The sequence below is a fragment of the Podarcis muralis genome, chromosome 5 (assembly GCF_964188315.1).
Source record: "Podarcis muralis chromosome 5, rPodMur119.hap1.1, whole genome shotgun sequence".
Lineage (NCBI taxonomy): Eukaryota > Metazoa > Chordata > Lepidosauria > Squamata > Lacertidae > Podarcis > Podarcis muralis.
The window spans coordinates 91511191-91528112 of record NC_135659.1 but is presented as its reverse complement, the minus strand read 5'-3'; the positions used below and the strand labels follow the sequence as shown (position 1 = coordinate 91528112).

Genomic DNA, 16922 nt, shown 5'->3' with positions numbered 1-16922 from the left:
CCTGTGGTCCTCTATCTTCCTTGAGTGCTTACGTTTCATGGTGTTTTATATTTTGCTGGAAGCTGCCAAGAGTGGCTCGGGCAACCCATTCAGATGGGCAGCGAATAAATAACAAAGTTGTTGTTGTTTTCTGATATCTCTGAGCCCCATACTAGTCAGACCTCGAGTGTATTTCTAGCATTTCATTTTGGAAAGGTTGGTTGATTTGTCTACTTGATTATCCCTTTGATCTGTCTAAAAAGCCCTGAGTCATCTCTGCATTCAGCACAGTCCTTTGTGTCCCAAAACAGCAGCCACTCATTGTATATTGGCTGCAGCATTTATTTCCTCTATTTTCTGAATTCAGGAACACTGTTGTCCTTTTTGGGGGGGGGGGCAAAACAAGCCTTTGCTTGCTGGAGATTCATTACATTAGCTCAGTTAGCAGAACTTCACTAGGATGCTGCCTGGCTATGCTGGAAGGGCAAATAAAAAGAAAATAAATATTTTAGGATCAAAAACAACAAAACTCATTCTGGATCTTTATGAAATTTTGTAAATTTCACCTTAAATGTAGCACTAGTATGATGCACAGGGCAGGAGTCAAAGAGAAAAAGTTCCCCTTCCGAGTGTGAAGGCTTTGAATCCTTCCTTGTTCTATTCTAGGAAGGGTACTGCTAGCCATAGTAGCTAAATAGAACTTGCACCTTCAGAGAGAGTGTACCAGATGCTGGGGACAAACAGTAAACAGCTTGCCTTCGTATCCTGCTTATGGGCTTCCCAGAAGCATCTGGTTGACCTTTATTCAAAACAAAATGCTGATTTAGACGGAGCCTCAATCTGATCCTGCAAAGCTGTTCTTGTGTTTTCCTGTGTATGCTGCTGTTTGTTTCAAAGTGCAGGAGTCAAGAGATAGGGCTCTTGAGCGCCAGAAGCCTCATTTGTCTTGTCTGTCCCTAGAGGTGTCACAGTCATTGCTATGATATATAATTGAGAGATGCAGCACAGGAGATTTGTAAGCCTTGCAAAAAACAGGGCTTTGAATCACTTGAGTAAAGTATTGCACTTGGGCAAAAAAAATGAGAGGCACAAATACAAGATGGGGGACACCTGGCTTGAGAGCAGTACATGTGAAAAGGATCTAGGAGTCTTGGTTGACCACAAACTTGACATGAGCCAACAGTGTGACGCGGCAGCTAAAAAAGCCAATGCAATTCTGGGCTGCATCAATAGGAGTATAGCATCTAGATCAAGGGAAGTAATAGTGGCACTGTATTCTGCTCTGGTAAGACCTCACCTGGAGTACTGTGTCCATTTCTGGGCACCACAGTTCAAGAAGGACACTGACAAACTGGAACATGTCCAGAGGAGGGCAACCAAAATGGTCAAAGGCCTGGAAACATTGCCTTATGAGGAACGGCTAAGGGAGCTGGGCATGTTTAGCCTGGAGAAGAGGAGGTTAAGGGGTGATATGATAGCCATGTTCAAATATATAAAAGGAGGTCATATAGAGGAGGGAGAAAGGTTGTTTTCTGCTGCTCCAGAGAAGCGGACACGGAGCAATGGATCCAAACTACAAGAAAGAAGATTCCACCTAAACATTAGGAAGAACTTCCTGACAGTAAGAGCTGTTCGACAGTGGAATTTGCTGCCAAGGAGTGTGGTGGAGTCTCCTTCTTTGGAGGTCTTTAAGCAGAGGCTTGACAACCATATGTCAGGAGTGCTCTGATGGTGTTTCCTGCTTGGCAGGGGGTTGGACTCGATGGCCCTTGTGGTCTCTTCCAACTCTATGATTCTATGATTCGATTCTATGATTCTATGAGTCACTTGATCCTTCCCCAATTTTGTGTCCTCCAGATGTTGGGCTCAACCCCCCCCCCCATCATCCTGGCCCTTTTTTTTTGGCCATCCTGGCTGGGGATGATGGGAGGTGGTCCCCCAAACCTTTGAAAGGGGCAGCAGGTTAGAGAAGGCTGAACTGACTCAACTGGTTCAAAGTCCCATATCCACAGGGCTTATAAAGGCTCAGTTGCTTCATCCTGAGTTAGAAGCTGGAAGGAAAGCAAACGAATATGAAACTTGTCCTTTCCAGATGCAAACCCAACATAGTAGGACGTCAGTGTGATCTCTGCGCTCCAGGCTACTATGGCTACCCAAACTGCAGGAGATGCAACTGCCACCAAGCAGGGACAAAAGCAAGTGTGTGTGATCCAGTCACTGGGCAGTGCCACTGCAAGGTAAGTCTGGTATTCTGGTGTTTGCTTGCCTCTTGGAAGTGGGCTTTTGGGTAAAAAGCTGCTGAAGGGGCTGGCATCAAAATGCAAGAGGCAACCTATTGGTGCTTTCAATTCCCAGAATGAGATTCTCAGCAAGGTTAATCATGCCTTGTCTGCCACCACTTAGCTGTTCCCTTACAAACGACGGGGCTTTGCATCAAGTGCAGGGATTGTATCTTACTGGCTTGTGTGAATGAATGGGTGCCAACCAGCACAACTTCACTGGAACAAGCAGTGCTGGAAAGCAGTGAGTGGGAAGAACAATGCTATTGAGGCACCATGCTCCGTCACAGAATGTGATTTCGCCTGGAGTCTCCTGGAGGTTTGATTTATATCACAGTGGGATGAAAATTGTATGCCTAAGGCACTTCCTTTTTAGAACAAATCTGCAGGGCTACTTTGCAAACAGGCAAACTCACACCCACCTATGCTTGAGGGCGACAGTGGAAAAACACACCTCCGGTTCCCTCCACTCCCCGGCCACACACATGCCATGGGGCAAACTTACAGTTTAGTTAGGAGTTGGCAGTCAGAAACCAAGTTTGTGGAAAGCCTTCCCAACCAGCCCCATGCAAGCTGTTTGTAGGGCAGGCAAGCCCTTAAAAAGCATGCAAGAAGCATTTTAGGACTGTATAGAGTGATGGTGACTGATACACAAAACAACGTAGCCCCTCTTTTTGTCGTGGGCATGCCCTAATTACATCCACATGTGATCGAAAAGTCCAGGATGGTGTTGCAGTGCTGCCCTCCTGGCAGCAGTGTCACTGGGGGGGGGGGGGTCTGGGGAAGCAGGCAAGGTTGGGGCAGTGTGGTTGCACCAGTAGAGTCAATCCTGTGCTCCCATTGATGAGCCTGTGCAGCCCTGACTTTGCCACCACTGCTATACTCCTGCACCATCTTGGTAAGCGGCGTTAACTCTCACTTGTGAGGGTGGCAGCGCAGCACTGGGCCAGCCGGTTTTGAAAAGGGTTGCATTTTCTTTTCTATATGGAGATTTTGCAGTCAGGTGAACGACGGCACTGCAGAAGACTGCCGCTTTCTCCTGTATGCCTGTGGCTGTGTCTCATCATGAACAGTGATTTTGTTTTCCTCGGATAGAAGAACCCCCTCTTCTGTTTCCTGCTTTTCTCCATCTTGGCCAAATGTGAACACGTCTTGTTTTATTTGTTTTGAACCTTTACAGGAGAATGTGGAAGGTGCAAGGTGTGACCAGTGCCACCTGGGGACGTTCTCTCTGGATGCCAGCAACCCAAAAGGCTGCACCAGGTGCTTCTGCTTTGGGGCGACAGATCGCTGTCAGAGCGCTGAGAAGTACCGTGTAGAGGTGAATATGTGGACTGAGACTTTGGAGGGTGGCACCTGTAGCTGATGCTGAGGAAGGTACTGGGATGGCACCTCAGCACCAGCAGTGACCTGAAGGGGCAGAGTTTGATACCAAGTTATAAGAACATATGAAGAACTCTGCTGGGCCGGGTCAAAGTTCTGTCTAGTCCAACATCCTGTTTCCAACAGTGGCCAGTCAAGCTACCTTTCGGAAGTCCAGAAGCAGGACATTAGGGTGACAGCTCTCTCTCTCTCTCGCTCTCTCTCTCGCTCTCTCTCTCTCTCTCCCTCTCTCTCTCATTTCCAATACAGTGGTACCTCAGGATGCGAACTAGATCCGTTCCGGAGCCCCGTTCGCATCCTGAACAGAACGTAAGACATTACAGTGCGTCTGCATGTGCGCAGGTCGCATTTTGCCACTTCCGCGCATGCATGTGACATCATTTTGACCGTCTGCGCATGCGCGAGTGGCGAAACCCGGAAGTAATGCACTCTATTACTTCCGGGTCACTGTGGAGCGCAACCCGGAAGAATGCTAAAAGAAGATGATAAAAGAATCCTCTTCTAGCTCTTCATTGCCAACCTGTTATGCATTCTGAGAAACATAATGCCATCCTATTTCAGATAAATTGTTGGTCGCAGCAGTAACATTGCTTGACAACATTGCAGAGACCAGCTGCAAGTGCACAATTTAGTCTGATTTTTTTTTAAGTGTTTAAAGTATATGGGCAAGCTTGCAGGCCTGCATTTTCTGATGATGTTGTTGTTTAGTCGTTTAGTCATGTCCGACTCTTCGTGACCCCATGGACCAGAGCACGCCAGGCACTCCTGTCTTCCACTGCCTCCTGCAGTTTCATCAAACTCATGCTGGTCGCTTCGAGAACACTGTCCAACCATCTCGTCCTCTGCCGTCCCCTTCTCCTTCCCAACATCAGGGTCTTTTCCAGGGCGTCTTCTCTTCTCATGAGGTGGCCAAAGTATTGGAGCCTCAGTTTCAGGATCTGTCCTTCCAGTGAGCACTCAGGGCTGATTTCCTTAAGAATGGATAGGTTTGATCTTCTTGCAGTCCATGGGACTCTCAAGAGTCTCCTCCAGCACCATAATTCAAAAGCATCAATTCTTTGGCAATCAGCCTTCTTTATGGTCCAGCTCTCACTTCCATACATCATTACTGGGAAAAGCATTTCAGATACTTTTCTTTACCTTTAGTTTATGGACATGAGTGGGTGGAGTTTGCTCAGCGGAGACCGCCAGGAAGTCCCCACCTTGGTCAGCTTGGAAAATGAGATGGTTCGTGCTGATCTCCGGAATTTCCCAGAGGCCTTCCAGGAGCTTCACTGGCATGCTCCCAGCTCCTACCTTGGAGACCAGGTGAGTGACACCAACGCTGGCTGGAGGCAGTCTCCTCTGGTCCTTTTTGAATGTGCTGGGTATTTATTTTTTAATTATGCTAATGTTCAGAGGCCATATTCTTTTTGTGTGTGTGCCATATTCCTTACTTACTTATTAATTTTTACTTTTCAATTACACAGGGTTTTTTTTAAAGACATAACAAACCACATAACTCCACGATAAAAAAATGTATATTTTGACTTCTCCCCTTTTTGCAGTTTCTTTTGTTTCTTTTATACTTCATCTCCTAATTCATTCCATTTATTAGTCAGAGGCCAAATTCTGATGTCTCAGGCAGATTTTGGGCTCTTGTGTACCATACATTTTAGCTGCTCATTTGTACCATATGTTGACAAATGTTGGGAAACTCCAGTCAAGTTCTAGACACCCCTGAGAGACTAGAAAATGTTAAATATTGAGGAACATAAGGAGCCGTATTTCAGAGCATTGTTGCATTTCTGTTGATTATCATGGAATTTTATATTTAGGAGTTTTCAACTTGAATGAATGTGAATCTGGAAGACTAATCATATTATGAAAGGTTTCATTTTTTTTTAAAAAAAAGAGCTCTTCTCCCCACCCCGCCCAAACAGTTGCCACCCAGTTGTTCAGAACAATGGGTTGCTGTCCTCACCATCCACTGTTTATTAGAAGAAAGACTTTAGGCAGTTACATTCAAAGCAAAAAAGAGATAGCCAACAATAGAGCAACAACAACAACAAAACCACCTGTTTTTGAAGGAGAGAAAGAAGGTCACTAGCGTCATAACTTTTCTATCTTCCAGCATCATAACTTTTATATGCCTGTTGACTTTGTCCATGGAGTTTTCTTGGCAGGGATACTGGAGTGGCTTGCTGGTTTCTCCTCCAGGTGGATCACGTTTAGCCACTTTGACCTGTCCATCTTGGGTGGCCCTGCATGGCAAAGCTCATAGCTTCTCTGAGTTATTCAAACCCCTTCGCCACAACAAGGCAGTGAAGGAGAATTTTGAATATAGTTAGTGGAAATCTGCCCAGCTACCTGTCACTCCCTTATAGCACTGAGTTGTATTCCCTTCACCCTCTAGTCGTTTAAACACCGAGAAGGGGGTGGGGTGGGAGAATCAAATGTCAAATTCAAACTAATACATTTTAAGTACTCCAAATAAGCAAATTTGCACAAAGATAATTTTAAGCTCAAATTAACTTTAGCTTGGAGTCTGGAATTTTGGAGTTGGAGGAGGGGTATTTTTAAAAAATCTAATTAATGTAGCACCATTTTGTGATTTGCGTCCAATTGCAGGTTTCCTCCTATGGCGGGTATTTGCGCTACGAGCTGCACTCAGACACCCAAAGGGGTGACGTGTTCATACCGATCGAGTCCCGGCCTGATGTTATTCTCAAGGTATGGCTCAAGTTGCTCTTTCTCCTTGGACCAAACGACACTCCATCAGCAAATGCTTCTATTTGATGATTTATGTCTCTTTGTTTCTTCCTTTCCTAGGGAAACCAAATGAGCATTATGTTTCTTGAGAGCAACTACCCTGTCCCTGGGGACGTCTATGAAGGGCAGCTCCAGCTTTTGGAGGTCAGTTCAGATGCAGGAGTTTTGCAGGTGTTGGAGCGAGAGGGAGAGTCTCATAGAATAACAACAACAACAACAACACAGTGGTGCCTCGCAAGACGAAATTAATTCGTTCCACGAGTTTTGTCGTCTTGCGATTTTTTTCGTCTTGCGAAGCACGGTGTCGGGAAAGTTTTGGAAAAGCTTCAAAAATCACCAAAGTCTTCAAAAACCTCAAAAAAGGCTACCACACCGCGTTCTATGAGTTGCTCCTCGAAGTCAAGTCGCAACTGTATTAACGGTGTTAAGAAAAAGGAAACAAACTTGCAAGACGTTTCCGTCTTGCAAAGCAAGCCCATAGGGAAAATCGTCTTGCGAAGCAGCTCAAAAAACAAAAAACCCCTTCGTCTAGCGAGTTTTTTGTCTTGCGAGGCATTCGTCTTGCGAGGTACCACTGTAATAATAATAATAATAATAATAATAATAATAATAATAATAATAATAATTATAGAGCTCTGGTCACTGCAGAGTGATGGCGACTCTGTCCAGCGTGTCTTTTGGGGATTCAATGTTGTGTCATCTGCCTTAGAATCTAGAAGTGTTTAAGTGTTTATAACTTGAATAAATTCCACAACTGCAGGAATGGGGACGATTGTTTTGGTATGGGCTTGTAAAAAAACTATTTTTCACATGCGATGTGTGGGTCTAATGAGAAAGGTGCTCTGTGAAGTAATTGCCACGCAGTTACCTATTTTAATTTTGATTGCTCGGATGGATAATAAGCTTGTTGACCTTCTCTAAGAAAAAAAGCAAAAGTATTTGCAGATGGCAAAGCAGTGCAAAATGTAACTATTCAGACAAAAGGTAATCATTTTTCTATTTTGGGTCTTCAGTTGCATTTTGTGGTTTGGGTGCCTGCTAAGAACATGCCTTGTAACTGAAGTTTTTGGTGGGATTTTTTTCCTTCATGCAGTCAGTTAAGGGAGGCATGAGTCCTGCTGATGTTGCCTTGTGACTCGTTCTTCTCCCATAGGATAACTTCAGACACAGCGAGACTCACAACCCTGTCTCCAGGGAAGAGCTGATGATGGTGCTGGCGAAACTGGAGCAGCTGCAGATTCGGGCTCTCTTCTCCCAGATCTCATCTTCTGTATCCCTGCATCGGGTGACGCTGGAGAGAGCAACCGAGACTGGCGGGGGCCTCCAAGCCAGCAATGTCGAGCTCTGCATGTGCCCAGCCAATTATAGAGGAGACTCTTGCCAGGTAGGTGGAAACACTCACACCACTTTTCACGCAGAGCACTCAGAACTCTTGCTCATAGAGTTAGGGGTCGCCCCTTTCAAATGGCATTCCTTTAGCAGGTAAGCAGATCGTGGGCACTTCATAATGCTTCCATGTAGCATATTTTTCGCTCTATAGGACGCACCAGACCACAAGACGCACCTAGTTTTAGAGGAGGAGAACAAGAAAAAAATTCTCTTCCTCTCTGCGCAGTGCTTCTTCAGCGAAGCGACAGGAGAAACGGAGCCCTTTCCATTTCTCCTCCCGCTTCGCTGAAGGGGCGCTGCGCAGAGAGGGAAAGCTGCGCAGCACCTCTCCAGCGAAGCGAGGAGAGCAAGAGGGATCGGTGTGCACCGATCCCTCTTGCTCTCCTGGCTTCAGCGAAAACAACACAAAGCCTCCTGAGTGCAGTGGGAGCTCCCTCTGCGCTCCGGAGGCTTCGCGTTGCTTTCGCTGAAGCCATGGCGCCTGCATTCGCTCCATAAGACGCACACAACATTTCCCCTTAATTTTTGGAGGGGGGAAACTGCATCTTATAGAGCGAAAAATACAGTATATAGGACAAGGGCTTGCATATTAAAACCTCCGGATTCAGAAACAGTGTGCTACTGAACTTTAGCTTTCAGGCACAGAGTGTCAGCTTCCCGGAGGCACCAGGCCAGCCCCGTAAGATGCTGGATGCTGCTCTAGGTGTGCCATTGGTTTGGTTAAGCATGGCCATCTGTTATGGATGTTTTTGTTGAGATTCCTGCATTGCAGGGGGTTGGACTAGATGGCCCTTGGTGTCCCTTCCAACTCTACGATTCTCTGATTCTGTTCTTACATTGTGGCTCTGTTCACTTTGCTATGAATTGTGTGGGAAGGGCCTCCTTGCTCTTACACAGGGAGATCCCATGGGTGCAATTAAAATAAATGTAAAGAGGGTTAAAGGGTTTCCAGACCTATATGCCTGGGCACATGAGCGATGTGCGTGGTTCTAGGGAAGGCAGATATAAGGACAGTAGTTGCGGACCCAGGTCCTGAAAGAAGATGGTTGAAGTTCCCAGGTTGTGTTCGCTAGGCATGGTCAGCCTAAGGGAAAGCAATCTGTGTTAGATTCTAGGGCTCACATTACTGTTGTCTTGGCTTGACACCACATCTTAACACAAGCTCACGCTGCACTATTGCCAGCCAACCTGTGCAAATAAGCTGGTTTTCTCCATATAAGAGCCTTTCCTCTGAATTTGAATCCTCTTGGTGCATTTCAAAATGGGGAACTTGTACAGCATCCATTGTACAATTGCATCCATGTTGAATATGCAGGCAATGAGAGTCCAATCCTCTGTATGTTTACCAGAAAGCAGCCCTTTCTTGTGCTCAAGTGTGCACAGGATTGCAGCCTCAATACCATAGCTGTCAACTTTTCCCTTTTCTTGCAAGGAATCCTATTCAGAATAAGGGAATTTCCCTCCGAAAAAGGGAAATGTTGACAGCTATGCTCAATACCACTGACAGCTGCTTTCTCTTGCACAGGTAGCAGTGTATAGTGCACCTGAGCACATGCAGCATAGTTTGCATTTAACAGAAAATGCATTAATTAGCATTACTTATCCTAGCAAAGCTTTCTAAATCATGGGTAGGCAAACTAAGGCCCGGGGGCCAGATCCAGCCCAATCGCCTTCTCAATCTGGCCCGCGGACGGTCTGGGAATCAGCGTGTTTTTACATGAGTAGAATGTGTCCTTTTATTTAAAATGCATCTCTAGGTTAATTGTGGGGCATAGGAATTCATTCATCCCCCCCCCCAAAAAAAATAGTCCGGTCCCCCACAAGGTCTGAGGTACAGTGGACCATCCCCCTGCTGAAAAAGTTTGCCAACCCCTGTTCTAAAGCTTTTCAGTGGTGCACTAAAGGAAGAGTGTCAAGCACAGTTTGTTAACATCCTGAGAAAAATGATGCAACAAGCCAGACAGGGGGGGGGGGGGGGGGACTGTTTTGAAAGATTTTAGATAGGCATTGAGCTAAGTAATTCAGAGGAGAATTCTAAATGACCCTTCAGCATCCTTGATACAAATATTTGATGTAGGTTTAACACACATTATCTCTTTTGCAATTAGGAATGTGCTCCGGGCTATTACAGGGACACCAAAGGCCTCTTCCTGGGAAAATGTGTCCCGTGTAATTGCAACGGTCATTCGGACCAGTGTCTTCCGGGATCTGGAATATGCATTGTAAGTGGGGGAAAAGAATGCTTGTCAATTTACCAAAAATATTTCTCTTTGGGTAATTTAATATATCCTGGATTTGCTTATGTCAGGGGCGAGCATTGTCTCTAATTTTGACCATGCAGTGGTGCTCTTCCTCCACTAGAAAGTAGGCTATTTGAAGACAGGGGGCTGGGTTTTGCCAAAAGAGTTAGTAATATAGAGGGGTGAGAAGGAAAAGGGGGTACGGGTGGTGCTGTGGTTTAAACCATTGTGCCACTTGGACTTGCCCATCAGAAGGTTGGCAGTTCGAGGCTCCGTGACGGGGTGAGCTCCCGTTGCTCCGTCCCAGCTCCAGCTAACCTAGCAGTTTGAAAGCATGCAGTGCAAGTAGATAAATAGGTACCACTACGGCGGGAAGGTAAACGGCGTTTCCGTGCACTGATCTGGCCCAGCTCCTGCCAACCTAGCAGTTTGAAAGCATGCAGTGCAAGTAGATAAATAGGTACCACTACGGCGGGAAAGTAAACGGCGTTTCCGTGCACTGATCTGGCTTCACCAGAAGTGGCTTAGTCTTGCTGGCCACATAACCCGGAAAAACTGTCTGTGGACAAACGCCGGCTCCCTCGGCCAGTAAAGCGAGATGAGCGCCGCAACCCCAGAGTCGTTCGCAACTGGACTTAAATGTCAGGGGTCCTTTACCTTTACCTTTTTAAGAAGGAAAAAGAGAGAATGAAGAAGGGAAATTCTCAAGATGTTGAACCGAGTTTCTAGTACAAAATTCTGCTTCTCACGGCAATGGCTGCAAAGAATCTGCACACCAGATCAAGGCTGTGAGCAAAGCACAGCGAGGAAAGGAAAAGCCAGTAGAACATGGGCAATATTTAGAAAGCTATTAAGCCATCGAGGCTTCTGTTTCAAGCATGACCCTCTTTAGGGAGAACATGCCTGGCCATATTCATGGCTAAAGTCCTGCTATATGTGGGATGAGTGGCTAGGAGCTTCTTGGCTTTTTTTGAGGTACAGTAGCCCTCTGTGTTACTGGGACGCAAGTGGTGCTGTGGGTTAAATCACAGAGCCTAGGACTTGCTGATCAGAAGGTCGGCGGTTCGAATCCCCACGACGGGGTGAGCTCCCGTTACTCGGTCCCTGCTCCTGCCAACCTAGCAGTTCGAAAGCACGTCAAAGTGCAAGTAGATAAATAGGTACCGCTCCGGCGGGAAGGTAAACGGTGTTTCTGTGCGCTGCTCTGGTTCGCCAGAAGCGGCTTAGTCCAGAAGCGGCTGGCCACATGACCCGTCAGTGGTACGCCGGTTCCCTCGGCCAATAAAGTGAGATGAGCGCCGCAACCCCAGAGTCGGCCACAACTGGACCTAATGGTCAGGGGTCCCTTTACCTTTACATTTAGCCCTCTGTGTTGCCATTCAGTTAACTTAGGTTATAAGTCATCTCCCCCTGCTCTTCATCAGGGGTGGGGCACCTTTTTGGCCCAGCAGGGAGAGATAATGGCCAAGCAGTGGGAGGCCAAATGTGCCAAATTCGGCCTGTGGTCCAGGGGTTCCTCACCCCTGCTCTAAATGGTTGGCATCTGTCGGTCTGTCAGAAAAACAAGTCTGCCTGATGCGAGACGTTCCGTCGGCAGACCATCTACGTAAACTGCAAAGGCACAGCCAGATTTGCTCAAGGAAGCCAGGAGGACAAAAGCTAACTTGTGGAATATGTCATTCGAGTTTCATTTCTTCTCTGTGCAGAACTGCCAGCACAACACGGAGGGAGATCACTGCGAAAGCTGCAAAGATGGTTTTGTGGGGAACTCTTCACTTGATGGGCCTCTGCGGTGCATAGGGTGTCCCTGCCCTCTTTCGGTTGGGTCTAACAAGTGAGTCTCTCTTGCAAAACTTTCCACTCTTGGTTTTTCTGCCTCGTGTTTGAACGCGCTGCTAAATAAACCGCGGTTTAAAAGTACACAGACAAGCCTCGGTTGAGGCCAAGCTAAGTGACGCTCCCCTATCTCCATGCCTCCTCCTGTACAGCTGGGAAGAGAACTGCCGAAATTAGGTTCAGTTGCACTGGATCTTTGCCTCACATTACTTGGGAACTTGCTTTAAAACAAGCTCTGGTCCGTTTCAAAAGAAGCCGCTGTCAGACTCTGAGCTGGGCTTTTAAACTAACCAGAATTTGATTTGCAGCTGCATTCAGGCAAGCAATTTCCCTGCCTACCCTCGGCCTCTTGAACTAAGGAGTATTGTTTCCTGTTCCTTTTCTGAATCCTTTTTGAATGTGGCTTTATGAGGATCCTTGTTTCTTGCAGAGCCTTGGCCTCATGTGCCCTTTCAGATCTCATTTGTTTTTTGTAAAAGCTTTTCAGTGACCAAGTGTTACTACATCTTGTCTGTCTCGCTCTTAGGAAATGTTGACAGCTTCTCTCTCCTCCTTTTCCACCTCAGCTTCGCCATTGGATGTGTCCACAGAGGCTCGGCTACGCAGTGTCTGTGCAAGCCTGGCTATGCGGGAGTCTCATGTGAACGGTAAATAGCATGGATCTCTTGGCTCGGGTTGCCTGGAATGATGTAATCCAGATCCTGAGGGTGTCATGGACTGGCTAGGTGCAAAGGAGTGGGGAACCCCCAGGAGAAGAAGGCTCAGAGCCAGGGGACTGGTGGTGGGGCGGCAACAATGAGTGGTCAGAGGGAGAAGAAGGAGCAGACTAGCAAGAGGAGGTGCCTGAATCAGAAAAGGTAACAGAGTTTGGTGAGCTGGAACAGGCTGCGACAGAGAGCAATTCAGATTCCGAGGCTGAAGCTGGAGAGGAGATTGGCCAAGAGGCTGAGTTGAGACAGGTCGTTGAAGAATCCATAGAGTCTCCCCCTCCTGCTGCAACCAGCTCCCACCCCCCTCAGTCTCCCAGAACCCACAGAGAAATGAAAAGAGCAGAGATTGGGTGTGCACAGATGCAGTTTGCAACTGCTTGGGACAGACCTTGGAGAGGAGGAGCCTTAGAGCAGGCATCCCCAAACTTGGCTCTCCAGCTGTTTTGGGACTACAACTCCCATCATCCCTAGCTGACAGGACCAGCGGTCAGGGACGATGGGAACTGTTGTCCCAAAACAGCTGGGGGGCCAAGTTTGGGGGTGCCTGCCTTAGAAAGTGTCGGGAAGGCGGGGACCTTCAGTCTTTGCAACTGCCTCATTGGAGCAAGACTTGCTGGGAAGACTTGGTAGGATCACTAGGCCTGCACTGTTTTGGCTTCTTTGAATAAAGCGTTAACCTCACTGACACTTCGTTTTTTTATTGCTGGCCTGCACTTGACTCCGGCTCCTGACAGAGGGGCATGCAGAGACAGGAAAATAGGGACGGAAAGGGGCTACCACTTACCATTTTTTTCGCTCTATAAGGCGCACTTTTCCCCCTCCAAAAATTAAGGTGAAATGTGTGTGCGTCTTATGGTGCGAATGCAGGCTCCATGGCTTCAGCGAACGCGATGCGAAGCCTACAAAGTGCAGCGGGAGCGCTCCCGCCATCCTCCGGAGGCTTCGCGTTGCTTTCGCTGAAGCCTGGAGAGCAAGAGGGGTCGGTGTGCACCGACCCCTCTCGCTCTCCAGGCTTCAGGGATAGCTGCCTGAAGCCGCAGGAGCTCCCGCTGCACTCCGGAGGCTTCACGTTGCTTTCACTGAGGCCAGGAGAGCAAGAGTTATTGGTGCACACCAATCTCTCTTGCTCTTCTGGCTTCACTTCGCTGGAGAGGCGCTGCACAGCTTTCCCTCTCTGCGCAGCGCTACTTCAGCTAAGCAGGAGGAGAAATAGAAGGGGCTCCATTTCTCCTGCCGCTTCGCTGAAGGGGCGCTGCACAGAGAGGGAGAGAATTTTTCCCCCTTGTTCTCCCCCTCTAAAACTAGGTGCGTCCTATGGTCGGGTGCGTCCTATAGAGTGAAAAATACGGTGCCTACCGACCACCTGTTCAGTGTTTCACTGAGCAGAGGAGCAGCGACCTCAGGCAACTGCAGTGCGAGTGCATGGATTGCAGCTCCCTAAGCCCTTCCTTTCTCCTTCCAAAGGTGTGCTCCGGGTTACTATGGAAACCCTCTAGTGATTGGCAGCTCCTGCCAGCCTTGTGACTGCAGTGGGAACGCCGACCCCAACATGCTGTTCAGCGACTGTGACCCGTTGACAGGATTCTGCACAGGGTGCATGTACAACACAGCAGGGCCCCGCTGCGAAGTGTGTGCCCCTGGTTTTTATGGAGACGCTGTGCTGGCAAAGAACTGCACTGGTAGGTGTGCCCCCAGAGCTGGTAACTAGCTGTACTCCTGGGTATCTGTGTGGGTTTCGGAAGCAAGGAGTAGGCAGAAGTGCATTCTCACACACAGAACCGTAGAAAATTGTACTGATTTCTAATATCTCATTCCACAGCAGAACTACATTGAAACAAAATATGCTCCCCATTCCATGGGTGAAATAAGATGCATTGTAGCTAGAAGCCAGATTGTCTTTAGCAGGCTTCCTCTGCAGATGTTTTTGGCCTACAACTCCCATGATCCCTAGCCAGCAGGACCAGTGGTCAGGGATGATGGGAATTGTAGTCTCAAAACATCTAGAGGGCCAAGGCTGAGGAAGCCTGATCTTTAGCATGCAGTCTTGTGGCGCTGTGGGTTAAACCACAGAGCCTAGGACTTGCCGATCAGGAGGTCGGCGGTTCGAATCCCCACAACGGGGTGAGCTCCCACTGCTCGGTCCCAGCTCCTGCCAACCTAGCAGTTCGAAAACACGTCAAAGTGCAAGTAAATAAATAGGTACCGCTCCGGCGGGAAGGTAAACGGCATTTCCGAGCGCTGCTCTGGTTTGCCAGAAGCGGCTTAGTCATGCTGGCCACATGACCCGGAAGCTGTATGCCAGCTCCCTTGGCCAATAAAGCGAGTTGAGCGCCGCAACCCCAGAGTCGGTCATGACTGGACCTAATGGTCAGGGGTCAATTTACCTTTACCTTTTACTAATCTGCAACATAGAAATGCCCCCTAAATTATGTGACTGTCCTATTTGAAACACATTTTTGCTTGCCTTGAATCTTTCAAGTTAAGGCAAACTATGAAGGAAAAATAAACGCCTAGTTCATAATTTTATTTATAAATATTTATACTGCTGTGTGTCCCCTGTTATAAAATTATTTGGGGTTTTTTGTATTTTCAATACAAGTGGACTTTTTTATTTTTTAAAAAAACTCCATTTAAAAATATTTTTTCTTCCTCCCCTTTTAGAATGCAGCTGTATGTCCTGTGGAACGGAATCATGTGATTCTAGGACTGGCAAGTGTCACTGTAAACCCGGAGTGACTGGGCAGCACTGTGACCGCTGTCAGGTAAAGTGAATTGAGCCTTCAGTCTAAGATCAGTTTCATGTCCTGTTGGGCAGAAAGTGTCATCTCAAAAGTGGAGCAAGCCCTGGCGAAGTGAACTGGGTTTCGCCTGCCTCTTATAAGCTGGAATCTTAACTCTGGGTCTTTCTCCCCCTTTAGGAAGGGCACTACGGCTTTGAAACATGCTCAGGCTGCCAGAGCTGCAACTGCGATATTGGAGCCGTGAGCGCGGATTGCCATGCCCACAACGGCCAGTGTAATTGCAACCCAGGTGTGAGTGGGTCCCGTTGCCAGCAGTGCTCCCCTGGCTACTGGGGGCTCAACACAAACGGCTGCTCGAGTGAGTCTCTTTCAGTCACTGTTAAGCATCCACTAATGTTATAAGAATTCCAAAGTCTCAAATATAAAATAAATGTCCATAAATGTACAAGGCAAACACATACATAACTATATAATCCACGTGTCTGAAATAGTACAGAAGAGCAATCCTGAATCCATTTTGACTCTCCCAGTGACCTCAAATATTCCTCTGCAGTAAGGGAGGAAAATGGGGAAAGCTTTCCCGTTGTGTATGAACAGGGTGAGCCTGTGACCTGGATTCAGGAACTAAAAGCATTTACCATCACAATGGAATGGCCAGGCTGCCGAGGTAAACCAATCAGTGACCATTATCAGGTATCAACCGCCAACCTTCTGATCGGCAAGTCCTAGGCTCTGTGGTTTAACCCACAGCGCCACCCGCATCCCTGTTGCAACAGTTTATTCTCCTTTAATAAAGATCAGGCTTACTAGCCACTTTGCTTCTCAGTATACTCTGGTTGGCCTCTGTTATTTTCTCCTACTGATAGGGGACCCACTTAAGGACTCTATACGGGCTCTTGGATACCCCATAAAGGAAAAGGAGCAATTTTTTCTTATAACACTAACATTTAGGCCTTTTGTCCCCTAAGGTCAAAGGGAAGGGTATAGTTTTTAAAATAAAGGGTTGCCCTTGCCTAATCCAAAATCAAATCCAAAATGGAAACTAGTTGATGGGAAAGGTTCAGCAGCAATAAATGGCACTATTTGTAAAGTTATCCTGCAAGTGACGCTGTGTAGGTGGGCCCAGTTGCTGATGAAGGGTACAGGGCTTTCAGCAGTCTTTCTGTAGATGCACACAGACACCATTCAGGCAAAACAAGCCCTGGCTTATGTGCCATCTTCCCACCCCCACCCTTTCATGTATGGGTATAGTTTAATGAATGGTTTTTTTTTTTTGGCTTGCTCAAGCCACAGTTTACCATTGCAACTGAACACAGCAAACTGTGGTTTTGACCATACTACCATTTCCATGCAAACCAGGATCACAGACAACCCTGGATCCTGCTTTGTGGGCAAACTGTGGTTTCATCAAACCTGGAAATAATTAAGCTCACAAATAGAGGAGTGGGCACTTGAGCACAGGGCTTGTTCCCATGGTTTGGAGGATAGTCTCACTTCAGAAACAGTACTTTGTGAATGGTCCAAGATCTAGGGATTCCTCCTTTCATATATGCAGGAGGAGTTCCCTTGGAATAAAAGCCTCAATGTCTTAACAAGCCCTACTGTGTGATTAGA

At 47.3% G+C, this 16922-nt stretch overlaps 1 protein-coding gene across 2 annotated transcripts in view; it reads left to right on the top strand.

Moving 5' to 3' along the window:
- The window catches only part of LAMA5 (laminin subunit alpha 5), a 209382-nt gene that overhangs the window by 147687 nt on the left and 44773 nt on the right, over positions 1 to 16922 (top strand). For both annotated transcript variants that reach the window (XM_077929358.1, XM_077929357.1), the window contains exons 36-47: positions 2072 to 2216; positions 3439 to 3579; positions 4788 to 4949; positions 6252 to 6353; positions 6453 to 6536; positions 7546 to 7776; positions 9890 to 10003; positions 11728 to 11855; positions 12424 to 12504; positions 14032 to 14246; positions 15229 to 15329; positions 15486 to 15666. In XM_077929358.1, coding sequence (XP_077785484.1) covers positions 2072 to 2216; positions 3439 to 3579; positions 4788 to 4949; positions 6252 to 6353; positions 6453 to 6536; positions 7546 to 7776; positions 9890 to 10003; positions 11728 to 11855; positions 12424 to 12504; positions 14032 to 14246; positions 15229 to 15329; positions 15486 to 15666 — 1685 coding nt within the window. The remainder of the gene's footprint in view (positions 1 to 2071; positions 2217 to 3438; positions 3580 to 4787; positions 4950 to 6251; positions 6354 to 6452; positions 6537 to 7545; positions 7777 to 9889; positions 10004 to 11727; positions 11856 to 12423; positions 12505 to 14031; positions 14247 to 15228; positions 15330 to 15485; positions 15667 to 16922) is intronic.